At 41.1% G+C, this 21,130-nt stretch overlaps 1 protein-coding gene across 3 annotated transcripts in view; it reads left to right on the plus strand.

Annotated features, from left to right (window-relative positions):
- SLC10A7 (solute carrier family 10 member 7) overlaps positions 1-21,130 on the plus strand; it is a 253,930-nt gene that overhangs the window by 203,973 nt on the left and 28,827 nt on the right. For 2 of the 3 annotated variants that reach the window (XM_032633372.1, XM_032633373.1), the window contains one exon: positions 9,258-9,331. In XM_032633372.1, coding sequence (XP_032489263.1) covers positions 9,258-9,331 — 74 coding nt within the window. Of the gene's footprint in view, positions 1-9,257; positions 9,332-20,425; positions 20,981-21,130 lie in introns of those variants that run through there. The other variant, XM_032633374.1, reaches the window with a different exon arrangement.

Below are 21,130 nucleotides of genomic sequence, written 5' to 3' on the forward strand. Positions count from 1 at the left end.
TGTCTTAACAAGACCTCACACTCACCCGTGCTTTTTCCACTGCACTAAACTCAAAGTATTCAAAATGGAATTAATCTTTTCCCCCAGTACTTCCTCTTTCTCTCATATTTTTTAATGGAACTACCATCCACGGAGTTACTCAGACTGGAATCCTTCACATTATTATTTTTTCAATGTCTTGATCCTACCTCGGTGCTTTCCAAGTCTCTTCCCTAATTCAGGCTCTCGCTGCCTCTTTCTCCCTAGACTGTTGCCATGCATGTCTTACCGTTATTCTTCATTTCCAGACTGAACTTTTCTTGTGTATTTCATACTGCTTCCAATAACTCAGAGTCCTGATAATAGGTCTCCTGTTCAGAGACCTTCAATGGTCAGCCAGTGCCTGCAGAATCAGGTTCATTTTGGGGGGCTAAGTGAACCACTACTAGCATTCACACTATCTAAGCTTTAGGTTGAGGTAAAAATCATTGCTGTTCCCTGGAAGAACCTCGAGCATTCTCATTTCTGTCCCTTGCTTAGGCTGACCCCATGTCAAAATTCGTCTCCATGTCCTAGTTCATCTTTCCTGTTCTTAAAGCCTCACTTCTTCCACCAGTATTATACATTCAACAGATATGACTTAAGCCTTTGGTAGGAGAAAGTTACCACAGTGAATACCACAAATAATGATTTTGATCCCGTATGAGTTTATAGACTAGATATATGCATTGGTAACTGAGTGTTCTCTTAGTGTGACAGTAACACAACCTGGAGTCAATTCAAAGAAGAAGGCACTCCCAAAGAGAGTGGTAGAACAAGACTCCATGGAGGAGATGGGATTTGACATGAGTCATAAAGAATAGCTAATTATTCAGCAAACACAGATGCAAAGAGGGAGTTCTTGGAAGAAGAAATAGTAAAGCAAATGTAGACATGCAAACACACACACACACACAAAGACCTGGTGGAACAATAGGAGTAGAGGAAAATTAAAAATAATAATAGTAACTGGAAAAGTAAGTTTGGGCCAGATTGTGAGGGCCTTGAATGCCAGGTGCTGGCAATGAGCTGCCACAAGGGAAGGGGCCTGCGTTGTTTATGGGGCCTGAAATAGCGTCAGAGCGTGGATGGCTCAGGCCTCACATTAGGCACTTGGCTCTTAGAGCACTTGCTATAGCACGAGGCCAGTTGTAAACAGTCAATAAAAATTTATTGATTGGTGTAATTTGAAGCATTTTCCCAGGCTTGTGGTTGTGATTTATGAAGTAAGAGTAGAGCCTGGAGCCATTAAGTCACAGAGAAAATGTGACTTAATTGGGTAAGTCTGAGAGTAGGAGCTATTTTAAAGTTCTTTTTGTAAATGGCTTGTTAGGTCACCTTCGAAAAGATGTTTGCCTTCCGCTGGCTGTTTGTTTGCTGGTCCTTGTGGCCGAAGTAATCCTCAGACCCAGTCTGGTGTCAGACTGTCAGTGACTGAAAAATTCCTTGAAAAGCACAGAACAGCCACTACTGGGATTGCTGAAGGAGGGCTGGGGGAGGGGAGTATCACAACTAGTTGAATTCGAAGTGAGAATTGTCAGCATGGAGTAGGCTGGACTTTCACAAAGCCTTGTGGTTTTGAGGCCCTTCTATTCTGCCTTATTCTGCCTTCACTAAAGTTCTGTTGTGTCTTGAACTTGCTTGGCCCACTGCCAGACATGCCTGTTCTTTGGTAAACAACAGAATATGGAGTAGCTGTAATCGTGCTCCTGGGTAGTAGTTGTGTAGCCCCAAAATATGCCATTAAAATTTGGAGATGTTTCAATTAGACAAAATTTATGATTTTCACATTCTGTTTTCATGCTGGAAGACCCCATAACACTTGAGGATTTTATTGGAGGAATGAAAAATACCAACATTTATTGAACCCTACTCTGTGCCAGGCACTGTGCTAGGGATTGTGCATACGTTATTTTGTGTAAGTCTGACAGCAAAAGACTAGGTTACTATGCATTTTTGTTGCTATTTTGCAGGTGATGACCCACACTTAGAGTAGTTTAGGGACTTGCCTAAAATCAGATTTTAGTAGTTTAGTAACTTACCCAAAATCAGATGGCAAATACTGCACTTAGAACTGAAATTCATCTCCATTTGACATTTCCAAAAGAATTTACCCGTGCTTTTCCCACTGCACTAAACTACTTCAGTTACTTTTAATGTTCACAATCCTCGTTTTGGTTGGGGAATTTGTAGAGAGCATATAATTGGATTCTCCAAGTTCACACACACACGCAAATTAGTCAAAGATACCAAGAGTTAGAACTAGGACCCATTGGTTTATTCTCTGAGTTTTCTTTTCCTACTTTTTGTTCCTTCCTTCTTAAAATTAGTGAAATTGGCCTGTGGTGGGTTTTTTCTTTTCTTTTACTTGCCAATTCAGTAAAGCTAAAACCAATCCAGATATCCGGAGACAAAAATCTCAACATAGAAATCGGTCTGTCTTTTTTTGTACAGCATGCCACTGACCTCTGATGGTGGAAGTTTAGCATAAACCAGGAGAGACCCAGCCTAGAAAATTCAACTTCCCTGCAACACTTGTTTACCTGGTTAATATTTCTTAGGTTTACAGACCTGACATGTTACCATTGTGTAGCATGTCATTGTGTCTGGCAGGGGAGCCTCTTCTACTTTGAATATTTAAAATACATTTGAGAGTTGTTATTCTGTGTTCTCATTTATCTGTCCACAGAAGAGCATCAGGGTTAAAAATTCCAACTCTGGAGTCAGACAGACTTAAGTTTCAATCCTGTTTAATAACTTTGTAACTTTTGTCAGTTTCCTCATTGATAAAATGGAGATAGTAGTAGTACCTATTTCATAGGGTCATTTGGAGAATTAAATAATACGCACATAAAGCCCTCAGCATAATACCTAGTATACAGTAAGTGCTCAAGAAATGTTAGCTACTGTAAAATATTTGCTATATCACAGTAGCGTATGTTATTTCAAAAACTAATTATGGAAGAGAGAGAATTAGCATTTCTAGTTTTGCAATATATTCTTTTGGACGTTTCTCTGTCACAGTTGCTAGGAATGGGGAGTTGATTCATCAAACCAAGAGTCCACTGTCCATAGTGACCTAAGGTTTCTGCAACTTTCAGAAGCTTCAAAGGTAGAATAAAAAAGTTGAAAAAGCTTAGAAAAATAAAGCAGTAATTGGGAGCCTTTTAAAAAAGTATATACAAGATAGTTTGGTAGATTGATAACTAGAGTAATAGAAACCTAGAGTATCCCTAGAGTGACAAAAGAAACTATTAATAAAAGGAAAAGGAAGAAAACAAATATAAATATTTGCATTAGGTGCTTTAGCCCTTATCAGTACATTTTCAACCAGATGTCTCATTCAGCCTCAGGCCATAGTCCTGGGAGGGAAGGAGGGTGACCTGGAGGGCAGGAGAGGGAGAAAGGGAGGGAAGGAGAGAAGAGGAGCATTGTTATTCCTGGGAAGTCTCCTAGCCATTTCAGAGATGGGCCAACTAAGCCAGAGCTCTGGGTAACTTGTTTAGTGCCACACAGCTGGTGATAGACAAGGTCTCCTAAAACGAGTAAAGACAAAAATGGGACCTAATGAAACTTAAAAGCTTCTGCACAGCAAAGGAAACTATAAACAAGATGAAAAGACAACCCTCAGAATGGGAGAAAATATTTGCAAACAAATCAACAAAGGATTAATCTCCAAAATATGTAAACAGCTCATGCAGCTCAATATTAAAAAAACAAGCAAACAATCAAAAAATGGGCAGAAGACCTAAGAAGGTCTTCTCCAAAGAAGACATACAGATGGCCAAGAGGCACAGGAAAAGCTGCTCAACATCACTAACTATTACAGAAATGCAAATCAAAATTACAATGAGGTATCACCTCACACCAGTTAGAATGGGCATCATCAGAAAATCTACAAACAACAAATGCTGGAGAGGGTGTGGAGAAAAGGGAACCCTCTTGCACTGTTGGTGGGAATGTAAATTGACACAGCCACTATGGAGAACGGTATGCAGGTTCCTCAAAAAACTAAAAATAGAATTACCATATGATCCAGCAATCCCAATACTGGCATATACCCAGAGAAAACCATAATTCAAAAAGACACATGCAGCCCAATGTTCATTGCAGCACTAATTACAATAGCCAGGTCATGGAAGCAACCTAAATGCCCATCGACTGATGAATGGTTAAAGAAGATGTGGTACATATATACAGTGGAATATTACTCAACCATAAAAAGGAATGAAATTGGGTCATTTGTAGAGACATGGATGGACCTAGAGACTGTCATACAGAGGGAAGTAAGTCAGAAAGAGAAAAACAAATATTGTATATTAACGCATATATATAGAATCTAGAAAAATGGTACAGATGAAGCGGTTTGCAAAGCAGAAATAGAAACACAGATGTAGAGAACTAACGTATGGACACGAAGGGGGGAAAGCAGGGTTGGGCGGGGGTGATGGGATGAACTGGGAGATTGGGATTGACATATATACACTAACATGTATAAAATAGATAACTAAGAAACTGCTGTATAAAAAAAATGAAATAAAATTTCAAAAAAAAGAAGATGAGAAGCCCAGGTAAAGATTTTTAAACCATGTTCTGTTATAAAAAAAAAAAAAATGCCACACAGGTACAGAGGTTAACAAAGGAAAGTATTTCACGTGGAAGTATCCCCCTGTAAAAACAGTGGGCTTAGACGGGACTATCTCAGAGGACCCTTTCTGCTCCACATTCTGTAATTCTGCTAGTAAAACCTTTTGACATATTTTCCTTTGTGGGTACTCAAAGGAAGGCAAAATAAATATTATGTGGAAAACACTGAATGAAAGCTTTGTGCGAGAATAAAAAGACCAGTTGGGAAGAAAAGGAAATAAACATCTCGAGGGACGCCAAAGTAATCAAAAGAATTATAAAAACAAGATAAAAAGAAAATCAATATTAAATAGAGATAAGGTAGAGTTTGAAAATAAATAGTAATGTGATTCCTTTCAAGAATGTGAGCACAGTAGAGATGATAATCACTGAAAATAATTATAGCCATTATCACTTAATATAATGTATGGGATACTTTGTTCTTCTGTGTGTTGTCATGACATTTCACCATTTAACCACCCCTGAACAGAGCATGGGTGAGGGAGGGTTAGTTACCAGGATGGCTGCTCTCATCCACTAAATTGTGTGGTGATTTTGGTTATGGTTTTGAGTTTTTATAATGTTCTTCTCAGAAGGCAAACTTGTCTTCACAATTTGGGGCAGCCTCCTTATTAGCTGTGTGACTTGAGGCAACTGTGCTTCAAGATCCCTTTTCGGAAAAACAAGACCAAAATACTGTTACCGTATAAGGCTGTTCTACGAAGAAAGAAGAACTGGATGCAAAGTGCTTAGCAAAGTGCTCAATAAATGTTGACTGCAGGGCTTCCCTGGTGGCGCAGTGGTTGAGAGTCCACCTGGCGATGCAGGGGACGCGGGTTCGTGCCCCGGTCCGGGAAGATCCCACGTGCCGCGGAGCGGCTGGGCCCGTGAGCCATGGCCGCTGAGCCTGCGCGTCCGGAGCCTGTGCTCCGTGACGGGAGAGGCCACGACAGTGAGAGGCCCGCGTACGGCAAAAAAAAAAAAAAAATTGTTGACTGCAAATCAACTATACTTCAATTAAAATATATATTTATGATAGAAAAAAATTTCTTTAATGTTTACTGCTGTGGTTACTCACCATCCTCATCCTCTTCCTCCTTATATTGGATGGAAGGTTAAGTGAGCACGTTCTCTGCTGGCTTCTCCAAGACCTGTGATGTGGAACAGTCTGTTACTGTAGACATAGAGTATAAGTCAGCCCTATTTAGATGGAATATTGTTTTTAACCTCAAACATTCCATCTTTACCTCCTGATTCTCTCTCCCCACTGAAGGGCTTTGTGTCAGTAGGACCCTAGGGCAGTGTTCCAACCCACTTCGTGTGGGCTTACCTTCGGTCTCTTTACCCCGGAGCAGAGGACAAGTAAGCATATCTTGCAAACATCCTCTTTCGCCACACTGGAAATGCTGCTCCAACATGGCAGCCAGCGCCAGATTAAATCAGAGCTTTCTTGGCCAGAGAGATCTAGACACATTAGAAATGGGTCAAGCAGAACAGCGTTCACCAAAGAAGAAGTGTACTGCCGGACTCCCTTGGAAGAAAACCAAACTGCCTAAATCCAGATGCAGCAACAACTGGTTGCAAACAAGGGCAGCCGAACCCCTCAAAGGCCTTTGCAGTGTTATTGACACCAGAGCATTGCCGGAGAAAGACCCCGGACTAGGCCAGCTGGCTCTGCCACGTGTTCCACAATCACAGCTGGGCATTCATTCCTGGAGACATTTTTTATTCATTGTGAATTGACCGTAGGTCATATTCCCCAGTCTGCTTATGTCAAGTTTTTCTCAGGCCTCAGTATTCCCTCAGACTTCTCTAGATGAATGAAGTGCCTCACGCTTTGCACAGAAAGTAAACTCTCTGATGCAGATTTCCTCCACTTTCTTATTCTCCACCTGAAAATTTTCTGTATTTTTTACTCACCTTGTCTTCTTTTGCTTCCAGCTCACAGCCTCTCAGACTGTAGGACACTTCTCTCCAGCCAATCTCAGTCTCATCCTCTCAGGCCCCTTTGAGGATGTGGTTTCGTCCATTATTTCTACCTGCTGTATCATCACTTTCTATGTATAAACAGGTTCGTCTCCATGGCCCTTTTCTTCTCTTCACCAGATTTCTTGAAAACACAGCCCCCTTCACTACTGCAAATTCAGTAAACTTAAACCTCAACTCCTGGGTCTCCTGCCCAGACCCTACTGGGCTTCCTTGTTTCCATTAATGCTTTGATAATTCTCTCAAAGTTTCTAATTTCTCTTCGATCTCTCTTCTCTCAAGGCAACAATAACAATAAAAGTGTAAATTAGCTTTTTTTTTTTTTTTTGCGGTACGCAGGCCTCTCACTGTTGTGGCCTCTCCCGTTGCGGAGCACAGGCTCTGGACACGCAGGCTCAGCGGCCATGGCTCACGGGCCCGGCCGCTCCGCGGCATGTGGGATCTTCCCGGACCAGGGCACGAACCCGTGTCCCCTGCATCGGCAGGTGGACTCTCAACCACTGCGCCACCAGGGAAGCCCTAAACTAGCATTTTTAAACACTTGCTATGTGCCCAGTTCTTAACAGACATTGGCATTTATCCTCACAATGACCCTAAGAGGCAGACAGTATTATCCCCATTTTATATCTAAGCAAAAGGATGGTCTGGATTTAAATTCCAATGTGTTTCCCGCACTGCCTGTGCTCTTAAGCTGCTGGGAGGGAATATTTCGTAGAAGTTGCCAGTTGACAAGTTCTTCTAATTCTATCTTCATGTCTCTTACCACCAGCTCCTGTACTCACTGTGATTCTTCAGGCCCTCATAGCTTTCTGCTCCCTGCCTGGGCTCATCAACTTAGCCTTATACTGGGCTGTGTGACTACTCTTCCTTAAGAACGGGTCTGACCATGCCATTCTACTGTCCCATGTCCTTCAGTAGTTCCCCTTATCCTATCTTACGGAGTCCACGCTCCTGGACGTGAGCGAGTGCACAAGTCAGCCTGGAGAGTCTGCGCTTTGCCAACTGCCGCCTGCACTTGCATGCTTCCGTTCTGCTCTCCCTTACCTAAAATCCGCATCTGCGCATGTCTAAACCTGTTCTTTAAAGCCTAGCTCAATTGTAATTTCCTCCAAGAAGTTCTCTACAGGCTTCATCATCATCCCCTACCCCCCTGCCAAGCTTGAGATCATCCTCCCCTTCAGAACCAAAACATCCTCTCTAGAGACTCTCTCTCCCTTTCTCTCTCTCTTTCTTTCTCTCTCTCTCTCTGTCTCCCTCCCTCCTTCTCTTTCAACTGAGGTGAGACCAAAAATTCAGTTTGGAAAGATGTTATTTAAAAAAAAAAAAAAAAAAAAAATGGCTGCAGGTAAGACTGGTTAGGAAACATGAGCTTACATGATTTTTCAAAGGAGAGGAGACTAAAGGGCAATTTAAATATTCTCTTAACATACGTACAGAGGAGCAGGTGGTGGAGGAGAGGGTCCTGCTCCCCTCCAGTGAGTACATGACAAAGAAACAGGATGTGGGATCTGCTGAGGGAAGCTTTTTCTGCCAGTGAAAGTTGTATACAAGGATGAGGTTACTAAGGGAAACGGTGGGGTCTCTTTCTTTAGACATCCTTGACAATTGGTTAGATTGCTACATCTACAACTATATGCATGCAGTCGGGTTCTAGACCGTTTTTCCATTTGCTAGCCCTCTTGTCTGAGTTCAGGGCGGGAATGAACAGACTCACTATATCTTCAAACACTGATGGTGCAGGAAGGAATAGCTTCTAACATATCAAGGATGCAATAATAATACTTACATTTCTAACCTTTTTGGTTCCTGGTTCTCTAAATCTTTATGATCTAAAATAGGAAATCTGAATATGATATTCACCAGTACTGATGCCCATAACATTTAATGGATTTTGACTACACAAGATTTTTTTTATCCTTAACATATAACAATAAAACAATGGCAGTTAAGCGCAGGCACAGGAGCCAGACTTGATTTAAATCCTGGCTCTGTCACTTCCTAGCTATGGGGTCCTGGGTAGGTTACATAACTTCTGTGTGCCTCAGTTTTCTCATCTGTAAATAATGATATTGTACTGCCTACCTGATAGGGTTTTTGTCTTTATATGCAAAGACCTTAAGGGAACACCTGATACATAGTAACGGATAAAAATTGGTAATTTATTATTTTTACTAAAACATATGGTGTTAAACTTTTGTTCATACCGTGTATTTCTCAAAGGCCGTTGTTTGCTGCCAGAGGGATGTGTTGCTCCTTGAGGGAAGCCTTTTTGAAATACATTAACTCTTTTCAAGCCACTGGGTTAAAATCAAGTGATGGCCTAGTGACTGTGCTAACTTTCCTTGCTGTGTGATTTTTATGAAGTCTTGCCACAAGCTGATTACATATGTAATTTTAGAAGACCTCCACCACACATTTTTAAGACTGTCTCCTTTTCATGGATAAACGACTCAGAAATTATTCTCTAAAAAGAAATTTGGACATTTCTGTACATTTGGGTATAGAATTAACTTCTGTCACCAGGACTGATCAAAGGGATGTTAGCACAAAGGTAGGTACTACATTTGATTGAGGATGTATTAAATATGCTTTTTATTTGTAAAACACTTTTTTTCTTTTGCCACTAGGAATAATTCAGGTTTCACACCAGCAGACACTGTGGCTGTCATGTTCTGTTCTACACACAAATCCCTCACATTGGGTAAGTGACCCACAGACTTAAAAACCAACTTAATATTACCCTCAGATAATTGCATCTTATGATTTTGAAATTCAAACAACTCTTCAAATTAAATGGAATGGGGGTATTTTCCACTCTGTCACCTAAAGAACAGTAGCAAAGTGAGGATGGGTCATAGCTTTGAAATACCATCACTGGATTGAACCCATTTTTGAGGGCCTAAATTTAATAGTGTAGGATTTAACTTTATTTGTAATCACGTATTCGATTCTCATCGAAGATTTTCAATGTAGAATGTTCATGCTAAAAGTCTGGGGGTGTGTAGTTGGGGGCGGGGGGTGCAATGAGCACAAACTTGGTTTTGGAAGGCTCTAGAGTGACCCCTGGGAAATGTCACCTTATATTTTCTGGAAGCTTGGAGCAAGGTGGAAATAATGTTATTACTCTAGTTTGATATTGACATTAGTTTGAAGTTCATTTCAGAATGTTATTTCTATAAAGAAACACGACATAGTTGTCATTAACTCAATCTGATCAGCACCTAAAATGAAATAAGTACGTATTTAATGGACAAAAATAGATCAAGAAAAGTGCTATTTTCTACTTAGCTTTATCCAGTTTAATGACATTATCCCAATAACCTGTCCAAGACATCTGGAATCCATGTTTTTAGTCATTAAAAGTCATTAAGTAATGAGAAACTTTATTGAAATATACATCATTAACAAACTCCTTGGGGTAGTAGGCACATTGTGGTAAAACTAGTTTTAAAAATTCCATTACATTTTGATGTGACTGACTAAAGAGAATGACATTGCTCTAAGTCTGCTCGTGTTAAAGTTCAGTCTGTAAACTAGGAAACGAAGAGATTTCATAATGGTTTTACTAGCCCCAAACATATTTGTCTAATAGAATTATTTTCAGTCTTGCAAAGTTTGGGAAATGATTTAGAAATTGGACCTACTCTTAAAGAAGCAATTGCTATCTAGGGGGTCAGCTTATTTGAAGAAAAAATATATATATACTGTCCATACGTTGCATTATGACTGTTAGGTTTTCTTTATAATCATCACCAAATAGAATTTGAAAGAGCTTTTTGGAAGCCACATTTCAGTCCTGATTTTGTGATCCTGGACAAATCACTTAAGCTCCCTGAACCTTAGCTTTCTCACTTTGTAAGCCATTTTCTTACCTTTTCTTAATCCTTAAGGCTGCTGTAAATATTAAAGATAAAATTTGTTAAGTACCCAGCACAGGACTTGTACCTAATACAAGTCAGTACATGACAGAATGTGTTCAGTAATTGTGCTGTGTGTGGATTGCTGTGGACGAAATGAGAGTGCCCACCTAGAGAGCTCGGTGTGCTGCCTGGCGCATAACACATACCCTTAAAGCAGCAGCTGTTATTAGTTATTATTAACTGTATTGGTTATGATGGTATTACCATTCCCAGGGTTCCAGTCGCCTGACCCCGGTCCCGTAGATGTTCATGTAACAGGTGTGGTTTAACTGTTGACCTCAGAGAAATCATCTTGCACTTCCTCCTGCATGCGGTCGTTGTGATGTGATACCCGGTGCTCCAGGTCTCTTGAAAAGGAAGGGGCTGTTACAAAGGTAGGGAGGCCAGAGGCGGACGCTGCCAGGCACCTCAGAGGTCACGAGTCAGGGACCAAAAGAGCCTGTGTCGTTAGAGCAGATGCTGAGTCCTGGCTGCACCACATATGCTTCCTCATTTCTGCGGTGGCCTTTCAAACCTGCCCCACCCCTAGGATTTGCTTTTGTCAGGACAACCAAAATGGGTTGTGTTTGTTTCTCCATGATTTTCTCCTGTGCTTGGAGCTGGCGGTGGTGAACCCGAGTATGCTACCCGAGAAGCATACTGCACTGTGATCAGTATTCTTTTCTTTTCTGTAAGCAGAATACCTACCCATCCTATCTTTTTTTTTTTCTTTTCATTTTTTTAATCTCAAAGCCATATCCTTCTGTCCTTGATGCTTTCTAATTTTCAGGCAAACAGGTGCTCTGAACGTCGATCAAAAGTAGCTGTTGTGCTAAAAATGTTTGGGTTAACTTGGACTTCTGCTTTTGCATTTTGCTTTTGCAATGTTCGCCCATGAAATAGATACTTGGGTCCTCCAGTAAAATACTAATGTGGTATCTAAGTAACCATCGTAGTGTAAATCCTTAGTTATTTCCATAACATGGTAGACCTATGCTTTCTTGGAATTGCAAGACCTAAATACTCATCCTGACTCTTCCACTGAGACATCCCCACGCCTGTTTCCGTAGCTCTTAGATTAGGGAATTTTACTTCGAGCTAGGCTATTCTATCATGCTGGGATCAGACCTGGCTTCCTGCCTGCAATCTCCTAGGTAGCATTTATAAAAATGACCTCTTTGCTGCTTCCTTATCTCAGTGAGATGGCACGGATCACCCTTGTCCCAGGAGCACCCTTATTTCTACATACAACAAGGGGTGTTTGGGTCCTGTTGCTTGAATGGACTTGTTAAGCCCTATAAATTTAGTGTATCAGTTTTCACAAGATCCAATTCATGTTTCTACTGGTGACCTGACATCTCTGGTACAGAGGATATGCCTGGCAGTGACCTGAGCTACAGGCCGACAATTATCCTAATGGAACTTCTCATCTGCATAGCAATGAAAGAACATCACAATAAGTGTGAAAAATTCATATTCCAGAAAGCAGGGTGCAAATTTCAGGTAATATCACTCAGAGTTATACTGCTCTTACTTCAAGATGAAATACAACAGATTAAAATGCATCTATTTGGCATGTAGAAAATATATCTATCCCTTTTGTGATCACTGTCAAAATATTTCTTCTAGTGATTTTAAACACACACACACACACACACACATAACATCTCAAATAGAATACATTAAGAAAGCCCTATGAAATAACATTTTTTATTATTATATCCAGTATTTGTATTTCAGAATAAATTATTGCAGGCCCGGTGATACCCAGGTAACTAATGAACCGAAGATGAAAACTCTGGCTTTGAGAAGCCTTCTGAAAGTTCTCTTGTACATACACTTGAAATTTATTTTTTTGTTCTTGCTTTTGCCCTGTCTCAGTCTCTTCAATGTACTTGCATCTACACATATGCTGAATTTGATTCATTGCTTTTATTAGTGCATTTGCCATTGATAGATTAGTTCTTCGTATTAGTACTTTTTCTACTGATTGATTGCAGATGAAGTGACTATTTGACCTTTAATTATGAGGCTTCCTATTGAAAATGACATTGAGCTATGGCTTCACATAATCCATCTGGAAAGCCTGACATGATGCCATTCCCTGGAGTTCGTTCAGGAAGAAAGCGGAGGCCCGGAGGAAGTGCAGAGCTTTCACTGTGCTTCATCTGAAACAATACTACAGGGCTTGTTTGCTGCTCTCCTGTAGTTGCACCTCAGGGTTGGAGATAATTATATTTTGTCAAGACAGCATTACTGGCTGTGGGTTGCTCCAAAAGCCATGAACTCTCCCAAATTGTTTTCTAGTTTGATGGTGATTTTTGTATAATGATGAGAAGACACTTTACATAGCAGAGGTGGGAGAACAGCTTGCACCCTAGTTACCAACGGTTCAGTGCTCACTCAGTCAACAGAGCTCATCACAAAAGAAATTCGATCCGAGGGACCCTGTGGAATTAGTATTTTACTTTTATTTTATTTATCTTTTTCTCTTGAGTGTTCAAATCACTTTGGTATCTAGAGTTCTAATATATATAGAAAGCTTTCTCACTATTCCTAGAAAGAGAATGTTTAAGGATGTTTGAGATCCTTAAGTGAGTGTATGTTTATATTAGTTTTTCATGTTTCCAAATGGCAAAATGAAAGCGTATACTCCTAGAGCATGTCAACTGACAACTGGCAATCAGTTGTGAGACCAGTTGTTTGTGTCCAAAAGCTTTTCTGAATTGAAAGAATGCTCTTTAAGTTTTAAATAGAGTGTCGTGATCAATGTGTATTAAAAGTCCACTATGGGTCTTACCATTTATAGACATTTGTGTACAAAGACCAATCAAGGCATCTTTCCCTCACATTGAACTTCATTATGAGTCTACGCTTGCAGTTACACAGCTGAGCTGTGATAAGAAACTATGCGTTAAGCAAAAAGCATATAGCTTTTTGATAGACATAGGATTCTGGAAAGAGTGGAAAGAATACATACCTGATTCTAGTTGGGATTCAAGTTGCAGTTCTCTCACCAAAAGCTGAACAAATCACTTAACTGCTATCAGCCTCAATTTCCAAATCTGTAAAATGAGAAGATGGAAGAGATGATACTTGAGATTCCTTCCAGTTTTAAGTTCCTATGAGTCTTTTGCTCAGTGACTGATATTACCACCATTCTATAAGGTAACAGTTTCCCTGCTATGTGTGAAAAGGAAAAGAGTTCTTGAAAGGAACGGCTATGTAAATAATGTTACAATATTACAAGAAAGGAAATATGACTGTTACATCTTCCTAAAGAGGCTAAAAATTATCTTCATACTCTCCAAAGAGTTTCATAGGAGACACAAACTCTGAAAAGGATCTCATTTTCAATTTTACTTGGAAGCTTTTCAAGAGTGCTAAAGGATTACCCTGCAGCTTGGGCTGAAAAGATCATTTAATAACATCTGGGTTATTTTCTCCAGAGGAAATGGAATTGAAATAGGAAAGTTTGCATTTCTGTTTTTCTTTCCCCCTAAAGCTTCTCTGCAATTCTATTTGGCACATAAAAACTATTATCTTGATGAAACTGCCCCACAATTGAGAAGCACTTTTTTAAAGCCTTTAACCCCTTAACTCTTGTTACCTAAATAACCTTGAATATTAGCAAATCAGTAATTATTATCTTATTTTTCATACAAAGACGTGAAGCGTAGAAAAAATTCTAAAAATTTATGCCAGGGCATATAACTAACTAGATTCCAGGTCTCCTGCTTCCAGAGCTGCACTGGACAATAGGATGTGAAAGCTCTTTGAAGACCCAGAAGTGCTAGACTGATTCTGAGTGTTTTCAGTGTACACTCTCAGTGTGGGTTTGAATCATTTTATTGATTGTTTAAAAAAAGAAAATGACTTCTGATTCCATTGCTAGCTATAAGACAGTTTAAAAATCTTCACTATCTGTAATTGTGGCCATATGTATGTATTCCTTATGGCCTGTCATAAACTGGCACACAGTCCTTGTATTTTCTTTATTAACAAAAGGTTATATTGTAGTTAAAGTGTGTCTTGATGGGCCAGCCCTTACCTTTCAGGGGCATCAGTGTCTGCACTCTGTTCTTGCAAACTGAGAACCATAATGCTGTTTAACAACAAACTATCACAGTAGAAATCGAAGTCCTGGGTAAAGACAGAAAATAGAAGTTTGTCTCTGAGGCATAAGCGTAAATATATTTTTTGTCCTGCAGTTTGCTCTTGGCGTTTCAGTTCTTTAAGGAAAGACAGTATGGGGTCCTCTACCACCTGACAGATTTTTTTTTTTAATTGAAGTATAGTTGATTTACAATGTTGTGTTAGTTTCAGGTGTACAGCAAAGTGACTCTATATATATATATACATATATTCTTTTTCAGATTCTTTTCCATTATAGGTTATTACAAGATACTGAATATAGTTTCCTGTGCTATATCGTAGATCCTTGTTGTTTATCTGTTTTATGTATAGTAGTGTGTATCTGTTAATCCCATACTCCTAATTTATCCTTTCCTCCCCCACTTCCCCTTTGGTAACCATAAGATTGTTTTCTGTGTCTGTGTGTCTGTTTCTGTTTTGTAAACAAGTTCATTTATATCATATTTTAGATTCCACAAATAAGTGATATCATATGGTGTTTGTCTTTCTCTGTCTGACTTACTTCACTTAGTATGATAATCTCCAGGGTCATCCATGTTGCTGCACATGGCATTATTTCATTCTTTTTTATGGCTGAGTAATATTCCATTGTATATATATATACCTCTTCTTTATCCATTCATCTGGCATCTGACAGAGTCTTAAAGATGCCACTGAAATTAAAGGCCCAGTAGGATTTACCACCATAGTGAAAACAAGTTGGGTAGTGTCTGTCCTTTTGTACTGTTTTCTGATCCACATAAAGAAAGAGAGAGATGCAAGTTCTCGAACAAAGTGATACACTTATGTTTGGAGCTTTGCAGATTACTTTGTTTTGAATTTTTGATTCTGTATTTGGTGTCTGAACTTCATCACTAGCATATCCAGACTTCGTAATAAAAATTTAGAAAGTCCCCAGGTTCTGCATAAGTATCAAATGAAAGACATTAAAACCTCTTTGAGGATTTCCTAGCCTGATGCTCAGGTACCATTCTTCTGAACGATACTGCAGGAGGTGTTCGCAGTGTGCGGTGTTCACCAGGACCAATGCCCTGGTGCTCGCTCATTTCTGCTCCTTCTCCACGTTTCCTGTGCCGGGGACTGTCAGACATTTTTAACCACAACCTGCAGTTAGAAATACCTTTTACAGTGTGATCCAGAAAACATTTGCATGTGTGTAAAAGTTTGACAAAACAACATTCACTCTCACTTCTCGTGATACATTCCATCTTCTAGCCAAGTGCTAGATCAAAACGCATTACACTGATTCAGCAACTCATTAATGGGTCGTGATCCAAGGTCTGAAAAATACTACTTCAAGTCTTGCTTGGTGAAATTTTACCCCCTTTCTCAAATAGTTACCGTGTAGGCTTCGGCTACTGCTGTCCGTTTTTCACGAAACTTTAACCGAAATTTCTGATACCATGTAAGAACCAGACCTAATTTAAGACTTGGAATAATTCTTGAAGTGCAGTCAGGTCACCTCCATTTAGATTTTATTAATCCAGCTTATATAATAGAGTTTCTATACCTTTTGTTGATTTACTTGTTAAATTGTTTCTCTATTCAACATGTTTTCAATTAGTAATAATAATAATAACAATGGAGATTAATTGGGTACTTAATAGGCTAAATGCTTGTTACAAGAAGTAATTTACTTGAAAATATTTTATGCTGATGGTTAGTGTAGACCTCAGCGCCCAGGACAGCCCACTGCTCTCATGGAAAATTCTCACTGGAGTGTTCAGCTATTATTTTATCAAAAAGAAAATACTCCAGAGGCAGCTACAACAGATGCTTTTGTTATCTATATCTCTATCAACCAGAGACTTTACTAATTAGCATAATGAATTCAGAAATAGGTTTTTTTTTTTTTTTTTTTTTTGGGTATGCGGGCCTGTCGCTGTTGTGGCCTCTCCCGTTGCGGAGCACAGGCTCCGGACGTGCAGGCTCGGCGGCCATGGCTCACGGACCCAGCCTCTCCGCGGCATGTGGGATCTTCCCGGACCAGGGCACGAGCCCGCGTCCCCTGCATCGGCAGGCGGACTCTCAACCACTGCGCCACCAGGGAAGCCCAGAAATAGGTTTTTATTGATGAAATTACTGACTTGTTGCCTTTCATGATAAATGTAATAAATGGACCCTCGTTGATATGTAGCCTGCCTTTAAACTTTCGAGACACACTTCCCACTTGCTAGAAGAATCTAGCAAATCCCATGTCCTGAATATGCAATCCCCAGGGCTGTGCTGAAGGCCTGATCCCTACCAGTTTTGTGCTCAGCCTCTGTCCGGAGGCCCTGTGGTCACCTGAGGCTGACTGTGAGGGTTACTGAATCCTGCTCTGAGAGACCCTCTCGTGCAAGGTGCTAGTGAGAGCACTGGCAAAGTCAGAGCTGGGACTTTAGTTGACACTTTTACTGCTAATATGTGTTAACCTAAAAATACCTGTACCTGTGGCAGCTTGCTTTCATTCAAAGCTGCTGGCAAGGTGCTGGGAGTGGGGAGTACAGGTAATTTTCACCTACCCTTCAAATTTCTTCAGCCACTGTACTCTATCTGCTGGAAGAATCTGGAGCTTATGCATGACCAGCCTGGTACAGGTCACGTTCCAACAGTTCTTTCCATGCACCAGCTCACCTCACTACCACAGTCACCCCCGCAAGGGAGGTGAGGTCCAGAGTGATAAACAACTTGCCCAAGTCACATGACCCCAAGTGGCAAAGCCAGAAGTCTGACTCTTAGCCACTGTGCCGAGCTGTAATGAGAGTTCTGGGGAAGGTCCTATGCTGTGAAACCCAGGTTCTTGTATCAGCCCTTGGTTGCTAACATGAAAAGTCTAGGCTAGATGATCTCTGGGATCCTTCTGGTTCTAACATTCAATAATTTTCTGATTTTGAAAGACTTAAGTGTTAGCTTTAGAATCTTGAGTCATTCAGAGGGACAGCCTAAGATCAGCATTTCTCAAAGGGTGGCCCTTAAAAATATAGCAAATTGCTTCCAAAAAAAAATGTTACGGGGCCTCATCTGAGGCCTACTGATTCAGAATTTTTAAGAATAAGACCCTGGAGCCTGATTGTAACACATCGCAAAAAAAGGGTATTATGCACACAAAAGTGTAAGAGCCACCATATTACATCCATCCATAATCACCTCTCAGCTTCCAGAGAACCTAGCTCACCCACTCAGGTTCTTAGGCGAGCATTTGACCTAGCAGAGCATTCGGTCAAACTTTGTATAGGCGCTTAGTGATGATGGTGGAAACTAGTTTGTACCAACCACGGTTGCTGGTTTTCTATTTTTTGTTTTTTTTTTTTTACTTTAGCCTAGCCATGGTGCGCCCCCCTTTTAGATACTTTTTTATCTCATCATTAGCCAAAATGAGATGCTTAGGACGTAGAGGCTTATGACACACCACTAAGTACTATAAAAAGGTAAACAACAAACATTTTTTTTAAAGACTCAGTAGGCCTGGACTCTGATTTCTAGGAATCACTCACTTCATTCCATGGCCTCATGGTCATGTCTAGGAAGGATAAAAACCTATACTGATTTTTTGCCTTCAGATGTTCTCTTGAGTCCTTTTTTTTACCAGTCTGGTTAAACCACCATGCTTGGATGTGGAAGTGTGCCAGTATTTCACGAGGTATAACCCGAGCAAAAGAAAACCATCCATTTCATGCCCATCATACCAAGCACTCACTCCAAAAGAGGGGGCTTTCTTCCTTTAAGACCATGTCTTCCTGGCAAGCTGACAGTCGAATTTAAGCATATTTAAAAACAATTTCAGAATGCCTTACTATTTGCAAGTTATCCTTTTAAAAAACCCATTATGAAAGGAAATATATATGATTTTCCCCAAAAGTCTCACAGTGTAATTGATACTGTAGAAAGATTTAAAAAAAATCAACAACACACAAAATAGAATCACGCTTTGCAGAAGTCAGTGCTCCGAAAGGGACAGCAGGCCAGATAGAATCATAAGCACTTAGCAAGAAGTTGTAAACAGATGGAGGCCAATGGAGGTTTGCGTGGCATCCGAGGTAGATGTTTCTGTTCCCGTGGCAGTTCTCAGCAGTTCCCATTCTCAAGAATTGTAGGAATGCTTCCGACCTCATCCTAGATGATTTCAGTGACAAACCCCTTCCCTGCTCAGTCCTGTAGACTACCGAATTTGAACCCCGCAATACTGATTCATAATGCTATTCATAATAATAATAATAGCTATCATTTTGGAGATGCTGACTTTATGCCAGGCACTGTACTGGGTACTTGACATGCACTGTCTCACTGAAACCTCCAACTACCACTTGAGATAGTTATTTTAACCTCATTTTGAGCAGATGTGGAAACTGAGGGTATTCAGGTCAGGTCACCCAATCACGTAGCTGGTGGGTAGCACTGTCAGGACTGAAAACCAGGTCTCTGACGTCAAAGTCCAAGTCCTTTCCATCACACCACCCAGTCCTCTAGAAATAGCTCCAGTGGTGCGTCGTCTGCTGCTCTCTCGGTCTCAGGATTGGAGCAGGAACAAGAGTGGCCAAGGCTTACATGCGGCAGCTTCACTGCAGCCGAGCTCACTCGCCGTTGTTACCCTACAGCTCAATGGCAAGGAGACAAAAAATCCCACATAGGGCTTCCCTGGTGGCGCAGTGGTTGAGAGTCCGCCTGCCGATGGAGGGGACACGGGTTCGTGCCCCGGTCCGGGAAGATCCCACATGCCGCGGAGCGGCTGGGCCCGTGAGCCGTGGCCGCTGAGCCTGTGCGTCCGAAGCCTGTGCTCCGCAACGGGAGAGGCCACAACAGTGAGAGGCCAGTGTACCGCAAAAAAAAAAAAAAAAAAAAAAAAAATCCCACATATTATACAGCGGCACCTCAAACTATACACCAAATCCTTACCCCTGTGCGTCTCTTAATGTCAGTTGTTAGTGGTGGAAGCTCTTAATTCCGCAGTTTCATATTTCTTTCAAAATAAAAACCACCGTGTCATAGTTAGAAGGAGCTCTAAAGAGATTCATTTTACATGTTAATAATCAACTCACATGCCCGAAGCCATATGCACTCCGTGCTTCTGAAAACAGGAAGTGAGGGGACCACATTCTGTTGTCCTGGAGCTTGTCCTTTCTGAGGAGGCCTTCGCCACATCCAGGAGGGCCGACCACAGCCCGTCTCCCAGGGCTCTCTGTTCATCCCTGCACCTGCTATCAGTTGCGGAGGGGATTGTTTATTATTATTAATATTTAGAAAGGTTGCCTCTAGAGGTACTAAAATGTGCACCACAGAACAACAGTTGTTTACTGTGTTTGAAGTGAAGGATCTCACCCAGGAGAGCTCCTTCACTTGAAGTTTCTCTCTCTCCATCTCTACTTGCAAACAGAGATTGATGAATAACAATTATTGTTTCAGAGTTGCATCTCTCACATTATTTATTTGGTCATAACTCTTCCCAGAAATTCCCTTAATTGAACCAGACACTATAAACCAGTTTGCATGGATTTGATGACAGCCAGCTCCATGCTTCTTTACAATAAAGAATAAAGGACTCCACGGCTGCAGAATGAGGTGACACCCACTGCCTCCTTGTCCCCGTCTATAGACCTATCCAAACAATTCCAGCCAGATATTAAAGTTAGCTGTCCATTTTTTAAAGCCATGCGGGGTGCAGTAGGTTTTTGACGAATTACCCTGGAGGCAGGAGGAGATATAAAATTAGACCTAGGGCTTCCCTGGTGGCGCAGTGATTAATAATCCGTCTGCCAATGCAGGGGACACAAGTTCGAGCCCTGGTCCGGGAAGATCCCACGTGCCACGGAGCAACTGAGCCCGTGCACCACAACTACTGAGCCTGCGCTCTAGAGCCCACGAGCCACAACTCCTGAAGACCAAGCACCTAGAGCCTGTGCTCCGCAACAAGAGAAGCCACCGCAATGAGAAGCCCGTGCAACCGCAATGAAGAGTAGCCTATGCTCGCCACAACTAGAGAAAGCCCGCGTGCAGCAAGAAAGACCCAATGCAGCCGAAATAAATAAATAAATTTAAAATTGAACATAACTCAAAAGATTCCTGGGCCCCAGGAAGCCAGCTCGCTTGGAATGTCACCTCCTGAAGCTGAGCACGCTCATGGTTTTGGAGCAGTGACACTTCCCATAGCTGCCTTTGCTTCAGGTTTGCTCTACGTACTAGTTACTCTCTGTGCTTGTACTACTACTGTACTCTAGTACTGCTAGAGCAAGCTTTCTAAATATTAATAATAATGAAAACCAACTCCTCTGCAACTGACAGCGAGTGCAGAAATGTGGAGGAATAAACGGTGCCAGTGGAAAGATGCTTCGCCAACATCATTTGCTCAGTTCATGCGCTCATCCAACAAGTGTTTATTTCACGCCTACTATGCACCAGGCACTGTCCTAGGCCCTAGGGTGGCCCAGCAGTGAGCAAAACACGAAAAAGCACTCCCCCTTATCCAGCTT

Source organism: Phocoena sinus, chromosome 5, assembly GCF_008692025.1.
Source record: "Phocoena sinus isolate mPhoSin1 chromosome 5, mPhoSin1.pri, whole genome shotgun sequence".
NCBI lineage: Eukaryota > Metazoa > Chordata > Mammalia > Artiodactyla > Phocoenidae > Phocoena > Phocoena sinus.